The sequence below is a fragment of the Megalopta genalis genome, chromosome 13, assembly GCF_051020955.1.
Source record: "Megalopta genalis isolate 19385.01 chromosome 13, iyMegGena1_principal, whole genome shotgun sequence".
In the NCBI taxonomy this organism is placed as follows: Eukaryota; Metazoa; Arthropoda; class Insecta; order Hymenoptera; family Halictidae; genus Megalopta; species Megalopta genalis.
The window spans coordinates 6,916,047-6,933,100 of record NC_135025.1 but is presented as its reverse complement, the minus strand read 5'-3'; the positions used below and the strand labels follow the sequence as shown (position 1 = coordinate 6,933,100).

Here is a 17,054-nt window from a genome sequence, read left to right as displayed (position 1 = left end):
CGGATGTTAATTACAAATAAAATAAATACACATCGCTTTATAATTTGATTATATTCGTGCTACATACTTCAATTACATCAATCGTATAAATAAATTTCAGAATTAGCTACTTTATGTAACACTAACTATTTTATATAACATTGTCTGTAAATAACCAGTTTTCTAATTAATCTAGAATTTAATAAAATGATGGAACGAACTGCAAATAAAAACTACATGCAGAATTTGGAATTGCAGTCGTTACATTATTGGTATAAACGTATTCCATCACAGAAGCAGTCATTTCAATACAATAATGTAATGCAGATTATGAATAATACAATCTACAAAGATGATATTATAGATCTCGATACTAAACAGTCTACAAAGTGAGGATCATAATAGTTAATTACTTATAAAATTAACAATATGCTGAATTCCTTTTAACATTGTACATTTGATTTAAAGATTACATATCAATTTTCATAATAGAATAGTTCTAAGAAATATCTTTGAACATTGGAAAATGTATGCCATACATAAATTACATACAAGAAGAGATGTATATAAAGCAAACTATTTTTATTATAAGAAGTTACAAAAGAAAGTTTTGAATGCATTATCCAAGAATGTGTTATTTAAATGGAAATACATTGTCTCATCCACATATGAGTGTACTAATAAATTAACAATATCAAAGTTAAATTGTACAAAAGCTGAAACACACCATAACAAAGTTATATTAAGACAATATTTTTCACGTTGGTATGAATTTATTACAATTAGATTTAATGAAACCATGTTATTAGAAAAGGCTATTGCATTTCATAATTTATGCTGCTTAAAGAAGTGTATTATATGTTGGAAGATATACTTACAGTATCAACAAGGAAAGAAACTTGTGAAAGATAAATCAGATAAGGTGTTAGTACAAAAAATATTCACCTTTATTGCTTATAATTAATAAAATAATTCATACTTTAGGCACGCAAGTTTTATGAAAACAAGATCATAAAAAAGTGCATAACAGCTTGGTTGAGCATGTCTGAATTCGCTTTTGTAAGACTAGAAAATGCAGATCTATATTACCAAAATAAATTGTTAAAAAACAGTTTTACTATTTGGAGAATGCACTATACTTTAAAGATACAAAAATTGATTGTAAACGAACGAGCCCGGAAGCATAGTAAGCAAAAATTAATGAAACGATATTTTGAACATTTTATCGAGGTAGTGTATTTATAAAATTAATTTCTATAACATGTTTATATTAATTTTTATTACATATAATTTACGTATATGATAGGGCGTAAAGGAGTCTATTGCTAATAAAATAGTACAAGAAAAAGTTGATATATTTTATAACGCTAAATGCCAGCAAAGGATATTTTATGTTTGGCGAAATTGGTATCATGAAAAGGTGAAAAGAGCGATAAAAATGCACGAAATTAAGGAGATATTTGATAATAGGATAAAATGTGTAACATTTCATAATTGGTGTTTATATACGTACGAGAAAAAATGCAAAAGAAGACAAATATTTTTCTCCGAAAATTTCCATAAAAGAAAATTAATGACCAAAACTTTAAAAAATCTTTATAATTATACTGTTTACAGAAAAGAAAAACAGGTAAAATTATCTTATATAAACGATAGAGCTGCGATCATTATTAATCACTTGCGAAGTATTTATATTGATAAATGGAGAAAAGCACTTTACGTTATTACACGAGAAAAACAAAAATTAAGTCAAGCTATTGAATTTTGGGAGATAAATTTGTATCGTAAATATTTCTTTTATTGGAAGAAATTTTCTCAAAACTACAAAACGAAACAACTTCATAAAAAAGAGTTGAACGAGCTTACTTCCAACTTTTTATTAAAAAGATACGTTTTACATTGGCGTGACAAATTGCAAAATATACTTGAAATGAATAAAAAAGAAGACTTCGTCAAATCTATAATAAACCGTAAAATTTTGGAAAGACATTTATCTGCGTGGAAAGAATACGTTTCTCGAAAGATAGTAAAGAGACAGGATATCGAAGCAGCAAAAGAAATGTATAAAACGTTTTTGTTGCGGGAGGGACTAAAAGAAATTTTGAAAAGTACTCTTCACGAGATTGATCAACGACATTGCTTGCAACTAGAACATGCAGCAACGAGGTGTTTCAATAATATTGAAATTTTAAAGGAATACTTTGACAAGTGGAAATCGTTAATTTATATAAAGAACCACTTCAAATCATTACCTAAAGTTACGAACAACGAAGACTTTCAGTCCACAAGTGCAGAAACTTCATGTCACGCTTATAATAGTATAAAAAATGTAGATTTAGTCCTGCCAGAATATATGAAGAAAAAAAACAGAATCCCTGCTGTTACTGACGTCATGCAATCTCTCGAAAATTGGATCTTTGATTCCCAATAAGTATACTTATATACAATACTTTATTATAATTACAACATTTATATACACATTATTGTCTGAGACGACATCAGTCTGTTTGATGCAATTGCTGTATTGTACTAAAAGCGAGTAAAATAGATCGACATACTTTGTATGTTGACATATTTACTTTGGAAAACATTTTGTTAAATATTCAAATGACATACTTGCTATACAGCGAATACGGTTATTTCATTGTAGTTAAGGTTCCAAATAACCTTATGTCGTCAAGTAGAGTAATCGTGAGCATCGAATGTTTTACTTTGTGCTAATTTTATTTCTTTCTCTTCAGCTTCTTTAATTCATTCTGTTGCATAGCGGCTTCGCCATAAATTTCTCTGACCTTACGCTTGCGTTCTTCGTCACTCTTAATTTGTTGTTTTATTTGTAATTTCGCTATGAATGATTTATCCCTACGTATTTCACGCATCGCGCCCTTCATTTCCTTCTTATATTTGTGTAACAGTTTCTCTCTTTCTGCTTTGTCTTTGGACATAGGCTTATGTCTCTTACCATCATACCTGCAAAATCGTTCAATGTACATAATTTGTTAAAAATGCAACAACAGAAATAGTACAATTTAAAAATTATTACGTACACAGGCTCAATTCGCGGTTCATATAGTCTCAGTGGTTTTGGCTTCTTCTTCTGAATCACTAAATATTCTAACTTTTTCTTTCTCAGTGCCTTTAACTCTTTCCGGAATTCTTTAATATGCTGTTTTACATTTGACGGATACTTATCAAATGCATTCGCTTTGAGTAATTTCAAAATTGGTTCGAAAATCGAATATACAGCTTCTAGTTCCTCCACATGATTCTTGAATTCTCGCAGCATGTTAATAGCTGTTATTAAAGCTCTTATTTTAAATTCATCATCCAGTTGTCCTTCTTCTAGTAAATCTGACGCCTTCATAAGCGCATTACTCGGTTTAATATCTAGATCAGTTTGATCACCATCGAGTATCAATAAATTACTTGATTCCCCGTTTCTTTTAAACGGTGGTATCATTTTTATCCCTTGTATCAAATGTTTTGGTGTGGCTAAATAAATTATTCCTCGCAAGAAATTTATTGCCGACGGGGGAAACCGCTTACTCAATACCGTGTACTGTAAATGTTAATTTTCAAACGTTGATGTAACGTTAATCAAATATATCATCGAAGTGAAATTAAAATTATTCTTACCTCTAAAATAAGTGTACATATAAAAAGTCCTTTCACGATATCTATTTTATTTCTTATACGACATCTGAGCAAGATCTGGGACATAAATATCAAGCACGGCGTAACCACGGGGTGTCTAAAATCAGATGTCGGAAACAACAAAGAAACCAATTTGAAGAAAATAAACTAAAACAAAAAACACTCGCATTAGATTAAGTTCGGGGTGAACGGAAAGTATATAAAATTATATGTTGAGCATACAATATCTAGATCTGGAAATCTCTTCTTATTCTTCTCGAATTTTTCGTGTTTTTCTTTAATTATTTCTTGTATAGAAGTTTTGGCATTCACTGGATCCATGTGTGCTAAATCATATAGAAAAGGGCACAACCTGAAAAAGTTATATGATTAATTAATCAAGAAAGAAATAACGTTATTTATAATATATGTATTACCTATCAAAAATGTTAAAACAGTTAACAATACTTTCTATATTATCTTCTACAGCACAATCATTTATATGCTGCAGTAAGTATATAAACAGGTCTGATAATTTTTCTTTATTTCTGCCATCCAATGTCCAGTGGTTACATTTTATAATGCGGTCAATAATGACTGACTGATACTCAGCATTATGATTTTTTAACAACTTTTGAAATTCTTCATAACTTGTTGGTACTTTATAGGTGTAAGGTAGCTCTTTCCTTGCTTTCTCCATAATTTCTTTTCTTTTCAATAAGTCTTCTCTAATTTCTTGCTGTCTATCTTTATTTTCCATTTCCGGGACATTTGTATCAGTTTTTGATTTAAGTATGGATTTAATATTTGTAGAATCGGAATTTCCTTCCTGCTTTGAGACATTTTCATTATTTTTTGCAAAAGTGACAGTCTTCTTATTTTCCGCAGTTTCATCTTCACTAGAAGATTCTGAATCTTTCAAATCTGACAAATTATCTTCTTCAGAACTTTCAGCTTCTGAGTGTACTGCTTCAGAAATTTCTTCTGTCTTACTTTTTTTATTATCTCTAACTTTTTTCTTCTCCTTAATATCGTGATTAGTTCCTGCATCAGAAAAGTCTTCTATTTCATTTTCAGCAGAATTTTCTTTTTCGACATCACCATCATTTTCAGCAGAATTTTCCTTTTCAACATCGTCATCATTTTCAGCAGAATTTTCCTTTTCAACATCACTACCATTTTCAGCAGAATTTTCCTTTTCAACATCACTATCATTATCGCTGTCATCATTTTCACCTTCTTTATCTTCCTCATTGTTTTCTTCTTCTTCTTGTGCTTCTTCGTTCACAGCCTCCAATGCAAAGCCATCATCAAGGTCATCCGCAGACTTGTGCCTAATTTCATTACTGGAATCATTGACGAAACCTTTCATCCTGGACAATCGATCAGCTTCAAGGGCTTCCAATTTCTCTTTTTCCTCTTTTACAATTTCTTCCTCGGATTTTAATTTCTCAGATGCTGTACCTCTGGCTTCGAATTTCAGCTCACGTACAGCAATGTCGTAATCATCGGCTTTGGGTTTATTAACTACTTCTTCAATTGCTTTATTAGCTGCTGTTACTATAGGAAGAAGATCTTTCCACTCTGTGTCAAGTTTTTCTGTTAAATCTATCGTTTGTTCACGTATCTTCTGTTGCTCGGCCTTACGTTTCTTTGACTCAGCTATGAGTTCATCGATAATATCCTTTCTGGATTTCTCCGATTTTGACAGAACTCCACCACCAAAGTGGGCTTCGCTAACAAATCTGTCATCCAACTTGCCAGTCTTATTGTCATCGTCAGTAAACTCATCATCGCTTTTCGGGTCATCGAACTTCTCTATCTCTTCCAAAGTTTGCCCTCTATGTGTCAATATTTCTTCATCATTTAGATTATAAATGTTTTTCTTCTTGTGAGCTTTCAAACGTTCTGCAGCAAATCTTGCAACAGCTTTATCCTCCGCATTCATGCCAGCATTTCTTTCACCTATACGTTTATCCAGAAACATATTATCCTTATTTTTTAATTTATACTCGTGTAGAAGCGTTCCTTTTCGTTTTTTTATTGCTTTTGCACGAGATATACCAGGAAGTCCTTTGTCCAGTTTGCTCTTTTTCCCCAGAACATTTTGTTTGTTTTTATTTATATGCACCTCAAATGGATTTAATCGTTTTTTACTTTGTTGGTTCCTCTTCTGTTGGGAAAGCTCTGACAAGTATTTCTTTTTTGCTTCAACCATTATTAATTACTTTTACGTGTGCATGAAGTGTATATAAATGTTTCTTCTGAAATAGAAACATAGTTTGTACATCTAATTAACAAACAAATAGTAGGAAGTATATAATAATAGCAAATAGAAATTTTAAGCATCAATAGATGGAGAAAAATCGTTCTCTTTACCTGTATCGTTATTAATTTAAATATGGCGTTCACAAACAAATGTGAAAACAAGTGTTCCAGATACAAATGTTAAAATGAATATTTTTATTACACGAACTTCTGATAACTGCAAGATGAGTTCTCTGATTCTGCATCCACGTGTGTTTGATTTGTGGTCTGACTTTAATTGTATCACTGATGCGAAACTGACTCACGTTTGCAAATATCTTGTAGGGAGCTGAGAGGTAACTCCCCAATGAAGACTGTAGATGGCAACGTTGACGGCGACGTTGACGGCGACGTTGACGGCGACGTTGACGGCACCATCGTCAACCACGGAGTACGAAGATAATTTGTCAGATTTGAAAGGTTCAGGATCTTTTAGTGAAGGTGAAACTGTGGAAAATAGGAAGACTGTTACGTTTGCAAAAAATAACAAGAATGTCTCAAAGCAGAAAGGAAATTCCGATTCTACCAATATTAAATCCATACTTAAATCAAAAACTGATACAAGTGTCCCGAAAATGTAAGTACAATATATAATAATAACAAATATAAATTTTAAGCATCAATAGATAGAGTAAAATTGTTCTCTTTACCTGCATTCTTATTAATTTAAATATGGCGTTCACAAACAAATATGAAAATAAGTGTTCCAGATACAAACGTTAAAATGAATATTTTTATTACACGATTTATGATATCGATAACATGGAGCAAAAAGTTTGACAACTTTAGTTACATTGATGCTTATAAAATGGCGCCTAAGTGGCGCATAATTAATGCTTTCTATTTTATACGAATTATGTCAATGAAGTTTTCGTTACCATGTAAATATTAATTCATTTGTTATTGTTAGCTACCAAAAAACGAGCATTCAATTTATAATGAATTTATAATTTTAATTAATTTATAATTTGTTCTTTAGTCTCATAAATATCAAGATATTTATATTAAGAAATATCAAAAAATACCTAAATAAATTATAAGTGTCGAGTGGAAATATTATAATGTATTAGATTATTTATTTTATACCCTCACAGGACTGTCAACGTAATATCGGAGGTAGATGCAGGCTTACGTTATAGCACAGATTCCCGGATAGTCAAGCATTCCGATATACTTACTCTTAGAGCCCTCCAAAGCTGAGACCAGGAAAAAGCTCATAAAATACAATGTCTCTACGGATATTAATTCGAACAGACTATACATTGAGTTACCTCTAGCAGGTACATTCGGTACAATATGTACGTGTAGTTACAAAGTTATCTTAAATCTAGTATAACACACCGCAGCGAAGAAACATATCAGTAAAAATAACGAACACTTCGATTTAAATAATAACACTACTTGCAACTAGGTATTTAACAATCTTATACATTACTATATAAGACTTATTTTACTAACTAATGCTAAGTTTACAAATATGTATTACTTTTACATGCACGTTATTTATTTAGATGGTTATATTATATTCGGCTAGAAATTTGAAAATAACTTTTAATTCTTTGAAATGAAGTTTCTTGAGAAATAATCAATTGTTAGAGGAAGTTATCGTCCGTAAATTGACTAGATGATTGTTCATTGCATTCGACCATTCGACGTTAGATGGCGCCACCATCTAGTTTTCTCTAATCGCGATAGATTTGTTCCTAAACTTTGATATGACCTACGTTACTCGTTGTAGCGTACAGTTTTTATTCTAGTTTATTTGTTATTTATTCGTTTATCTTATTGTATTATTAAGGACGATACAAACTTTACTATTATTCGCATTAGCTCCTAAAACGGTGTAATAGAATCATTACTGTAATCTGCAAAATGAGAGAGAGAGAAAAGGAAGCATTTTAGTCATTATCTAGTAGAGTACTCTATCATCTAAAAAAAATTCAAGTCCTTCAGTCTCGTTTTAAAAAAGTTGTTGCATTTTAAGAGGTAATTGATAATTCATACGGTTTATTAAACATTTTCTGGCCGCAAATGAAATACCAAATGCATCGAACGTGTGGCAAGATTGATTTTTTATTATATTTTTGATATTCTGAAGCATAATGGAAGGAATAACGGAAGGAATATTTCTTCACCCCAATTGGCGCTCAGTTTGGAAACAGAAATGGACAATTCGGGAAGAGGTGATAGGGATCAATTGGGGAGAATTTACTGTTCTTTTATGGAGTACCAAAGCGATTTGGGATTCGCAGGAAGGCTCTTCTGAACCACCGAATATGACGGTATAAGAAAGCGATCTCTATTTCGTCTACAATGTTCCGGGCTTTCTGCGCAGGGTGAGCAACCATTTTACAACGTCGTTGTAACTTCCGGTTAGTCCTCCGTATGCAAATCCAGGGCTACCAATGGAGGAGAAGGATCGCATCGATCGCGAAATAAAATTTACGGCGCCACGAACGAAATTCCGTCTATATCTTCATTCCAGTTTTATCAGCGATATCGATTGAATGTGGTCAACCTGCACCGTGATTTCGGTATCGCATAACCTCGGCGGTTGTTCGTGCTTCGGGGAACGTTGCATACAGTATAGCGTCATCGTCCTCGTTCACCCACGCAATTGAGTGTTCGAATAGATTCCTTCTAAATGGGACAATTAAGTCGTTCTTGAAATCAAGTTCTCCTTTGCCCTATTGTTCCCTTAATATATTGTTAAATAAAATGTAAATGGATAAATGTATTGTTATAGTATATTGTAATATAATATATTACTAAATAAAATGTAAATGTATAGATATATTGTTATAGTATATTATAATATAATATATTACTAAATAAAATGTAAATATATAAATATATCGTTGTAATATATTATAATATAATATATTGTTAAATAAAATGTAGATACATAAATATACTGTTATAACATATTATAATATGATGTATTGTTGAATAAAAAGCAAATATATAAAGATATTGTTATAATATGATATAATATATCGTTAAATAAAGTGTAAATATGTATATAAATATGTTGTTATAATATATTATAATATAATATATAGTTAAATAAATATATAAATTCTTCTGAAAAGACGTTTCAACACATATGCATATACATATATACAGTTTCTTATTTTCACCTAATTCTAACAGCGCCAGCAATTTCGTTCGCCTTAATTAAAAGGAAATGATTCAAAAAACTTCTCTCCTTATAGACAAATTTATGAAACTTCAAGCGGTCACTGAAAAAAGAGAAAAAAAATTAACAGTTTTGATGTAGAATTATTGAAATTATTGTAAAGAATAATTGCATCGGTACTACTTGATAAAAATTCGATAATTGAAAGCGTACGAGAGTAGTGAACGAGATAATAATGAACGCTTGTCAGCAGCTGTTAAGAAACGGGAATGGTCGAGCAACGCTTTTTAGAACGATCCATTAAAATAAAGTAGACAATCACGTTGCAAAGAAACTTTCACGAACGAAAGATGGGGAACTGGTTTGCCCGTTATTCGCCGAACGAACCAACACGGGCACATCAATTCTGAAAACAATGTAACGTTTTCTTTCTTAATTGCCGGATAACGGCGTTCACAGCCCATCAGAATCATCAAACAGAAAAATATGAAACAGATCATTCCGCGTAATTCTGTCATTATCGTCGCTTTTACGTTCAAGCTATTATTATTATTATTATTATTTCATTGTGTTTAGCATTTGATCGTAAGATTACCGATCGAAAGGACTGAATTAAGTGTAAGATACAGTCCGCTAATTACGACACTGATAGCCAAGAACTGTCCAATCGAATTCATTGCTCGGAGAAAAAAAATAAAACACTCGGGCTTTAATTTCCTTGCCTCCCTGCCTTGAATAAAATACCGCCGGCTTCTAAACTAAGCTCTCGAAATATTTCTATCGCATTGAATCTAACTGAAATTATGGCTATCTTAAACGTATGTAACCGGAAGTCGCGAAAATTCGACAAAGACAGTCGCGGGATCGTGGCATATTTGAAACAATGGTTATTAGATATATATTTTTGTATTTTTGTTTATTTGTCGTATGTACTAAATAAGACAATATATTGGATTATAAACAATGCATTATACGCTTCGCTATAATATGTAATTTTAATTTGATAAGACGTGTGTAAAGTTTCGTAACTAAAAATTTCTTATTAACTGCATATTAATTGCAGGAAGCAGAAGCTAAATAAAACTTGATTTCGATTCTTAATATATTGTAATAATACACATATATATTATTATAATAAAATATATATATAATTGTAATAATATTATATTACAAATAAAAGTTTATTTCGATTCTTAATATATTGTAATAATACATATATATTATTACAATAATATATACAACTGTAATAATATACATTACATTGTAATTAATATTGCAATAATATTATAGTACAAACAAAACTTGATTTCGATTCTTAATATATTGTAATAATACATATATATTATTACAATAATATATACAACTGTAATAATATACATTACATTGTAATTAATATTGCAATAATATTATATTACAAATAAAACTTGATTTCGATTCTTAATATATCGTAACAAGTTTTATTTACACATATATACCTATATACATATATATATCTCTCAATATCCAGGCATTCTTGAAAGTAAAATTACACGTTAAAAAATCGAAAAAACAATTATTTATTAATCACACAGCACGCGAGAATCCCGGCGCACCCTCGACAGAACCTGCTGCCTCGAAAACCTCGAACAAAACCAACGAAAACCGATGGTACATTTCAAATTCGAATTTCCTCGACGAGGAGGAGCAGCGGGGGGATGATTCGTCTATGCGCCGAAAAGCGCATTTGGTTGCGCAGCCGCGGTGCATTGGAATCGAAGCGTCCAACGAACAGTCTACCGGAAACGTCGGCAGGCGTCGCAGCGATCGTCCCTCGGCCGGAGGGGTTGCGATTCCCTTTTTTCCACCCCCGGTTCCGTCGGGGCGGCTCGCTGGAGGGGCGGGTATGGCCCGTGGTTGTCACGACGGAGTCGTATCAGTGTGAGGCCGGCTATCAGCCGCCTAACATCGAGGTCGGGGTTACGCTTGTTCACGTAACACGACTACCGCAGACACCCACACATTCTCCGTGCACCCACTCGGCGCTCACGCGTACACACGTATACACTCGTACACACGTATACACTTGTACACACATATACATAAATACACACATACACGAATACACAGACGAAATAGACACACTCGGCAACACGCAAACAATCGAACGCGGTCCTCACGTACACGCACACACACATTCGCGACGGACGTGCCACGGATTCTCGCGGATTCTATCCTTATTTCTCCTCTCTTTCGCTTGCGCTCTCTCTCTCTCGCTCTCTCTCTTGCTCTCTCTCTCTCTCTCTCTCTCTGTCTCTAACTTCTCTCTCGCTCTCTGTCATCCTGCGTGACGGCGAGAGGAGAGCGCGGTGGCATCTGTCGGACTCGATCACGCGGGGAATCCTTTCTGGGCATCGACGGGCGGCCAGCCTTTGCTCCATGCAGTATGCGTCGTAATCGATAAGGACGAGAGAGAGAGAGAGAGAGAGCGAGAGACAGAAAGACAGAGAGAGAGAGGGGGGACGCGTGTACACGGGATCATCTCGAAGGAAACCGTCGCGCCCTTCCAGCACGTCGAAATGAATGAAAGCCGCGAGAGATTCCGCGGGTCTCGCTGATAGACGACGGGGGGACGGAGATAGGAAAGGGGCAGTGTGTGCGTGGCCCTGTGCGTGCGAGCAGATTGGGCGAGGTGAACGAGTGAGCGTCTGTCCGTGCGCTGCGTCCGTGAGCGCGCGAGAGCAAGCGAGAGAGAGCAAGCAAAAGCGAGAGAGAGAGAGAGAGAGAGAGCAAGAAATCGAGAAAGCGAGAGAGAGAGAGAGAGATTGAAAGAGAGAGAGCGATAGAAAAAGGAGAGCCCAAGGGAAAGAAAGTCGTGGCTCCGTGGGTGGACGAAGCCGCGGAGGATCGTGCGCGGCGTGCGTCCGCGATGAAACGCTAGAAAAGCCTAGTCGTCTGCCGCAGCTGATGAACGGGTCGCAATCATCGTTCACGATCCGGCCGCAGGAACTCTAGACACTGTGTCGAGCGCACCGGGTCCCAAGGCGAGCGGTACATGCTATATCGGGAGTGCTAGTTGACTAGGGAAGGGGCTGTGGTGTCGTTCGTGGATCAAGACGAGGACTCTAGGAAGCGCGGCGGGCCCCCTCGCGGCGGCCTTCCTCGGTCCCATTCTTTCCGGAGAACGCGACCCGCTCCTCGAAGAGCGTCGGGACGCATCGGCAGTGAGTGCGCCGGCATCGGGCAGCGATTAAGCAGCCGCGGCGAGTTGGCTTCGACGGCTGGTCGGGATTCGCCGTAGAGAAAGAGCGCGGCGGGACACACGGTACATAGAAAGCGAAAGAGAGAGAAAGAGAGAGACAGATAGAAAGAGGTAAATAGATAAAGAGAGACATACAAAAAGAGAGAGACATACAAAGAGCGAGTCGGAGAGGGAGAGAGAGAGAGAGGGAAGCGCGCGCGCGGCCGAAGAACAACTCGCCCACGTCCGTCGGAGCGCGACGGGCCACAGGGTGGCGAATCGGCGCGTGCGGGGGCAGAGGGTCGACGCAGGATAAGCGGAAAATCAGATGTCCTTAGTCCGGCGGTTCGCAGCACGCCGGATATGTCGTTAGCGTGGGAGGAAGCAGCAGCCTCGAGCAGCGAGACCGCTCGAACGGATTGACTCGGCTCGGTGTCGTTCGAACATCGCCGTCGTCGTCGTCGCCGTCGTCGTCGTCGTTGTCCGCGCGGATCCTCGGGGAGCCAGGGCGGGAGAGGCGGGAGCACAGGAAAGAGGCGTCGATGGGTCTGCGAGGGAGACTCGGCCCCGTCGAAGCGTGCCGCGAACGAGTGACGGGGTTAGGCCTCCACCGACGATCAGACCAATGATTTCCGATCGACCCGGTGGTGGCATGGCAGCAGCGGTATCGTGACTATCGCGCCACCGAGGAGCCGTTATCGCGCGCAGAGCCTGCCATGCCGTCGGGCTGCCGTCGGAGACGCTCGTCGACGTCCAGTGACGACGACACCTAGCCAGCGAGACGGAAAGCGCGCGCGAGATCGGAGAGCAACGGAGAGACTGAGAGAGACGGAGAGACGGAGGAAGAGAGAAAAAGAGACACGGAGAGAGAGACAGAGAGGGAGAGAGAGAGAGGGGTCGAAAGAAAGACGTGCCATTTTCGCAAAGGCCGCGCGCACGAGTGAAAAGCGATCCGAATCTCTCGCTCGAGGATGCTCGATGGTTGCGCGACGGAGGGGGTGGAACGCGCACGGTGATCAACAGTGACGTGTGAAATAAAAGACAGAGCGTATTGAGTGGCAAGAGAGAGAGAGAGAGAGAGAGAGAGAGAGAGAGAGAGAGCGAAAGACCGAGAGAGAACAAGAGAGACAGAGCGCGAGAGAGAGAGCGCGAGAGAGGGAGGCACAGAGAGCGGCGCCCGGAGAGGGGATGAGGGAGGATGGCAGCTGGATACTCGCGCGTGTACCAGCCGAACGTGGAAGATCGCGTCGTCGTCGCCGCGACGGAACGGCAGCAGGGACACGGGAATAGGCGCGCGACAGGACTCCTCGACGCGTCCCGCTCCTGAAAACCAGAGAAAGAGAGAGAGAGAGGTTCAAACAACGAGAGTGCGAACACCGCTCCGGGATTCTCATTTCTTACACGTCCTCGGCAGCGAGCGCCGGCCAGAGAGAAGAGGATTCGGCACCATCGGCCGTCGGCCCGTCGCACGTGCGCATTGATGGCCGATAGTGAAACTCCTTCCAGCTAGAGATACAAAGCCGAATCCGTCGAATCCGCGAGAGTCCGCCGAGTTTTCTGTTCTCGGGGGGCAGCTGCGTGTGAAGAACAGGTGAAAAACGGGGCGCGCCAGGCGTCTGGGGGACCAGCGCGCCGACAGGGGGGACCGGAAACGGGGGGACCACGCGTCCGCAGTTCGAACGTCCGTCCGTCCGTCCCAGAGCGAGGACTACGAGGGTCCCCGTCGGTCCCTCGATGGAACGCTGAGGCGCCGAGCCTCGTCGGCCGAGCGCGTTTCTACGCGGCTGTTCTCTGACGCGAGGAGAGGAATCGGCGATTAGTCGTACCAATCGTGTGCTGTCTCGACAATAGAGAAAGAAGGAGAGAGAAAGACAGAGAGAGAGAGAGAGAGAGTAAGAGAGAGACAGAGAGAGATCGAAGGACGAGATAGTGGGGGTAATATGCCTGGTATACGAGAACGGTGCGATCGTTTCGGGCGAGCAACAGCAGCACATGCTACGGAGATCCGTATCAATTCGCGACTGTGATTTCTAAGCTTAAGGTTTAAACAATTAATTCATGCAAGAAGAGGACCCTCGCCGAGTTAAGGGTCGGAGAGAGGAGGCGGAGGAGGAGGACGAGCCGGGACGAGCGCGATCCGATGACGCGGATGATCATCACGCGGCGTACGACGACGGTGTGCGAGAACCCGCGGTATAGAGAAGAGTTTCACGCCGTGATCCCGTGAAAAAAGGAAAAAGAAATCGTCCCATTGTGATACTAAGATTATTATTTAACGCGAGAAGGATCGCGAGAGGTCGACAGTGAGAACACGTGCGCTCCGCTCGAGGAGATATGGGTGTGAATGAAAGGGGGCGCGACGACGACGTACATACAACGCGCGGTGTGCTCGGATGAAATGCGAGTGTAATTTAATGGGAAAAACGATGGTCGATCGCGGGGCATGCGTCCGATCTACGAACTGTGATACATACGCCGATATGACGGCGAATCGTCCGATCGAGCATCACTGACGGTCGACGGACGCGCGGCGGCACCAAAGAGGGTGTCCGAGATCCAGGGGAACGCGCGAATCCGGATGGCTCCGGATCACGTTCGAGGACGCCTCGTGATACCTTTCCAGGTGGGTCGATGATCAATAATCGCCGTCCCGCGTCGCCGGTGAATTAGGCTCGACACGGTTTTCTCTTTCTTCCGACAGAATTTCTTTCGCGATCTCCGAACGGACGAGCCGCAGCTTGTCGCGCGCTTCTTTCGCTTCCGCGACCATGATTTTCTGATGCTGCAATCACCGATCGATGCGCGGTGTTTTGTAACCATGACGGCGAGATTTTGTAGTCGTTCGAACTCGTTGCGTTCGTTAATAAAAGATAATCGAATTCGGAAATTCGTTGGAACGTCGCGGAGAGTGCGCAAGGATTTATATTAAGTATAGCAGGTTTTGCCTAATTTTGTTCTTCAGTTTGTGAGCAAAAATGGGCAGGCTTGTAGCTTGTTTTTGTGATTATTGAGGATCGGCAACTATGAAAATGAGCCGCACGACAATATTTTTATTGTCGTTTGACCAATTTTAGGCATCTCGATAGATAGGCTTTCTGGTTAGATGCTACTAGCTTTTGTCTTTGTAATTGTTAATTAATACGTATTTCTGCGTAAATAAGTTAAGAAATCTCGTCACTTTTTATCGCATTTTATTCTAAACTGCTGAAAATCTCAGTTTTCTTTCTTCGATTTTTGAGATTTGATAGCCTTGATGCGACCGGCTCAAAATATATATTTAAGATAATCGTATAAATGATTAATTATATAATATAAATATATATGTTAATAATTATAAAAAGATTATATAAATTTATTTGCACAAGATACATGCCAAAACTAAAAACAAAGAACGAAAGAAGACGCGATTCGGAATTATGATCAACGAATCATTTCGGTGGCGAAATTATGAACGGAAAGCGCGTTATTTTGCAGCGAAAGCAGTCTCTGGCGACAAAACCGAAAAAAAGCGATTACTATTCGACGAGATTTCCCAAAAGCTTGTTAAAGCAAAGGCCATTCAATTACGCGTACACCGGGGTTCCAAAGAAGCGCCGTTTATTATTCGCAGTTCTATGGAAAATCACTCGCGATACACTGTTGTCCCTGTAATAAAATAATATTCGCCGAAATTCGTTCATTCGTTAATGGCGGTCCCGGTCGTTTTCGAATCGCAACGTGCTCCTAACTTTTTGGCACATGTTTACCCGTGATTAATGGACTGCGGTACTCGATGCAAATGCTTGCTTTTTCTTCGCAGAAGAATTCGGAGAAACGAGGATCGGATAAAATTTGGTTCGTTTCATTGTTCGATTTCGGGGTAAATCAGAAACGAAGTGGAACTGCGTTTCGGCAGAAAAAAAAGAAAAATGCGCGTTGCGCAAGCTTTTGAATAATTTTTATACCGCGTGAACGCATAATGATCCGTTGGTTCGGCGTTCGTCCTACGGTCGGGTCCACACGGACCCACGATCTTACGTGTGCAAATAATTTGAACTATTTTGTTGCAGTTAGCTTCATTATTACTATTATTATTATTACTATTATTATTATTAATATTGCTATTATTACTGTTACTATTATTATTACTATTATTATTAATATTACTATTATTACTATTACTATTATTATTATTATTAATATTACTATTATTACTATTACTATTATTATTACTATTATTACTATTACTATTATTATTACTATTACTATAAATATTATATATTAATATATTATTAATATTACTATTAATATTATATATTAATATATTATTAATATTACTATTAATATTATATATTAATATATTATTAATATTACTATTAATATTACTATTAATATTACTATTACTATTACTATTCCATTACAATTTCTACTATTATTATTATTATTATTATTAATATTACTATTATTACTATTACTATTACTATTCCATTACAATTTCTACTATTATTATTATTATTATTAATATTACTATTAAATACTATTACATTTCATTTTAAAGTCACACGTTCTATTTTCGTAAACTGCAACAATTCTCGTGAACAACAACAATTTTCCTTTACACAGTCGCTGCACTTTCCTCCGTTCGATCGACAACATTCGCGAGAAATTGTAAAGCAAATATTTCACGATTTCAATGCCCCGACAACGTCATTATTTTATTTTACATTCAATTATCCGGTCCACGCGTCTCTCTTTGCACTCTAAATTGACAGGATTCTTCGGAAAATGACAAAACAAAAA

The 17,054-nt window shown here is 38.0% G+C and overlaps 5 protein-coding genes across 15 annotated transcripts in view; 4 read left to right on the top strand and 1 right to left on the bottom strand.

Moving 5' to 3' along the window:
• Pur-alpha (Purine-rich binding protein-alpha) overlaps positions 1–6,542 on the top strand; it is a 35,945-nt gene extending 29,403 nt beyond the window's left edge. Inside the window, exon 7 of the mRNA XM_033477062.2 lies at positions 6,205–6,542. Within this exon, the coding sequence (XP_033332953.1) occupies positions 6,205–6,219 (15 nt within the window). The 3' untranslated portion in view covers positions 6,220–6,542. The remainder of the gene's footprint in view (positions 1–6,204) is intronic.
• Positions 49–5,966, top strand: LOC117224260 (uncharacterized). The gene is made up of 2 exons (XM_076525861.1): positions 49–937; positions 1,286–5,966. Exons 1-2 carry the CDS (start codon positions 506–508, stop codon positions 2,408–2,410), a joined length of 1,557 nt encoding a protein of 518 aa, XP_076381976.1. The 5' UTR covers positions 49–505; the 3' UTR covers positions 2,411–5,966.
• l(3)07882 (Nucleolar protein 14 homolog l(3)07882) lies at positions 2,412–6,152 on the bottom strand. Its single transcript, XM_033477054.2, has 6 exons — positions 5,992–6,152; positions 4,050–5,876; positions 3,856–3,985; positions 3,616–3,780; positions 3,027–3,538; positions 2,412–2,949 (listed from the first exon to the last, which is right to left on the bottom strand). Exons 2-6 carry the CDS (start codon positions 5,828–5,830, stop codon positions 2,703–2,705), a joined length of 2,835 nt encoding a protein of 944 aa, XP_033332945.2. The 5' UTR covers positions 5,831–5,876; positions 5,992–6,152; the 3' UTR covers positions 2,412–2,702.
• On the top strand, positions 6,240–8,888 carry LOC143260450 (uncharacterized). Of its 3 annotated transcripts, XR_013034635.1 has the most exons (3): positions 6,240–6,496; positions 6,990–7,217; positions 8,018–8,888. XR_013034635.1 is itself a non-coding variant. In XM_076525845.1 (2 exons), exons 1-2 carry the CDS (start codon positions 6,240–6,242, stop codon positions 7,117–7,119), a joined length of 363 nt encoding a protein of 120 aa, XP_076381960.1. In that variant the 3' UTR covers positions 7,120–8,888. The 3 variants fall into 3 exon arrangements, 2 of the variants coding, with proteins under 2 accessions (XP_076381960.1, XP_076381959.1); XM_076525845.1 differs by having other exon boundaries at positions 7,014–8,888; XM_076525844.1 differs by having other exon boundaries at positions 6,990–8,888.
• A 2,978-nt stretch (positions 8,889–11,866) lies between these two features.
• Ih (hyperpolarization activated cyclic nucleotide gated potassium channel Ih) overlaps positions 11,867–17,054 on the top strand; it is a 375,005-nt gene continuing 369,817 nt past the window's right edge. For 2 of the 9 annotated variants that reach the window (XM_033477237.2, XM_076525904.1), the window contains exon 1: positions 11,879–14,898. The gene's annotated coding sequence lies outside the window, so the exon portion shown is untranslated. Of the gene's footprint in view, positions 14,899–17,054 lie in introns of all 9 variants that reach the window. The other 7 variants (XM_076525909.1, XM_076525910.1, XM_076525911.1 and 4 more) reach the window with 7 other exon arrangements.

Excerpts from the sequence above, each read along its gene's own strand:
- LOC117224260 (XM_076525861.1), top strand. The coding sequence starts at position 506 with ATGTATGCCATACATAAATTACATACAAGAAGAGATGTATATAAAGCA. Across the intron at positions 938-1,285 it reads TATTCACCTTTATTGCTTAT|GGCGTAAAGGAGTCTATTGC; the intron begins AATTAATAAAAT and ends CGTATATGATAG.
- LOC143260450 (XM_076525844.1), top strand. The coding sequence starts at position 6,240 with ATGGCAACGTTGACGGCGACGTTGACGGCGACGTTGACGGCGACGTTG. Across the intron at positions 6,497-6,989 it reads GATACAAGTGTCCCGAAAAT|ATTATTTATTTTATACCCTC; the intron begins GTAAGTACAATA and ends ATAATGTATTAG.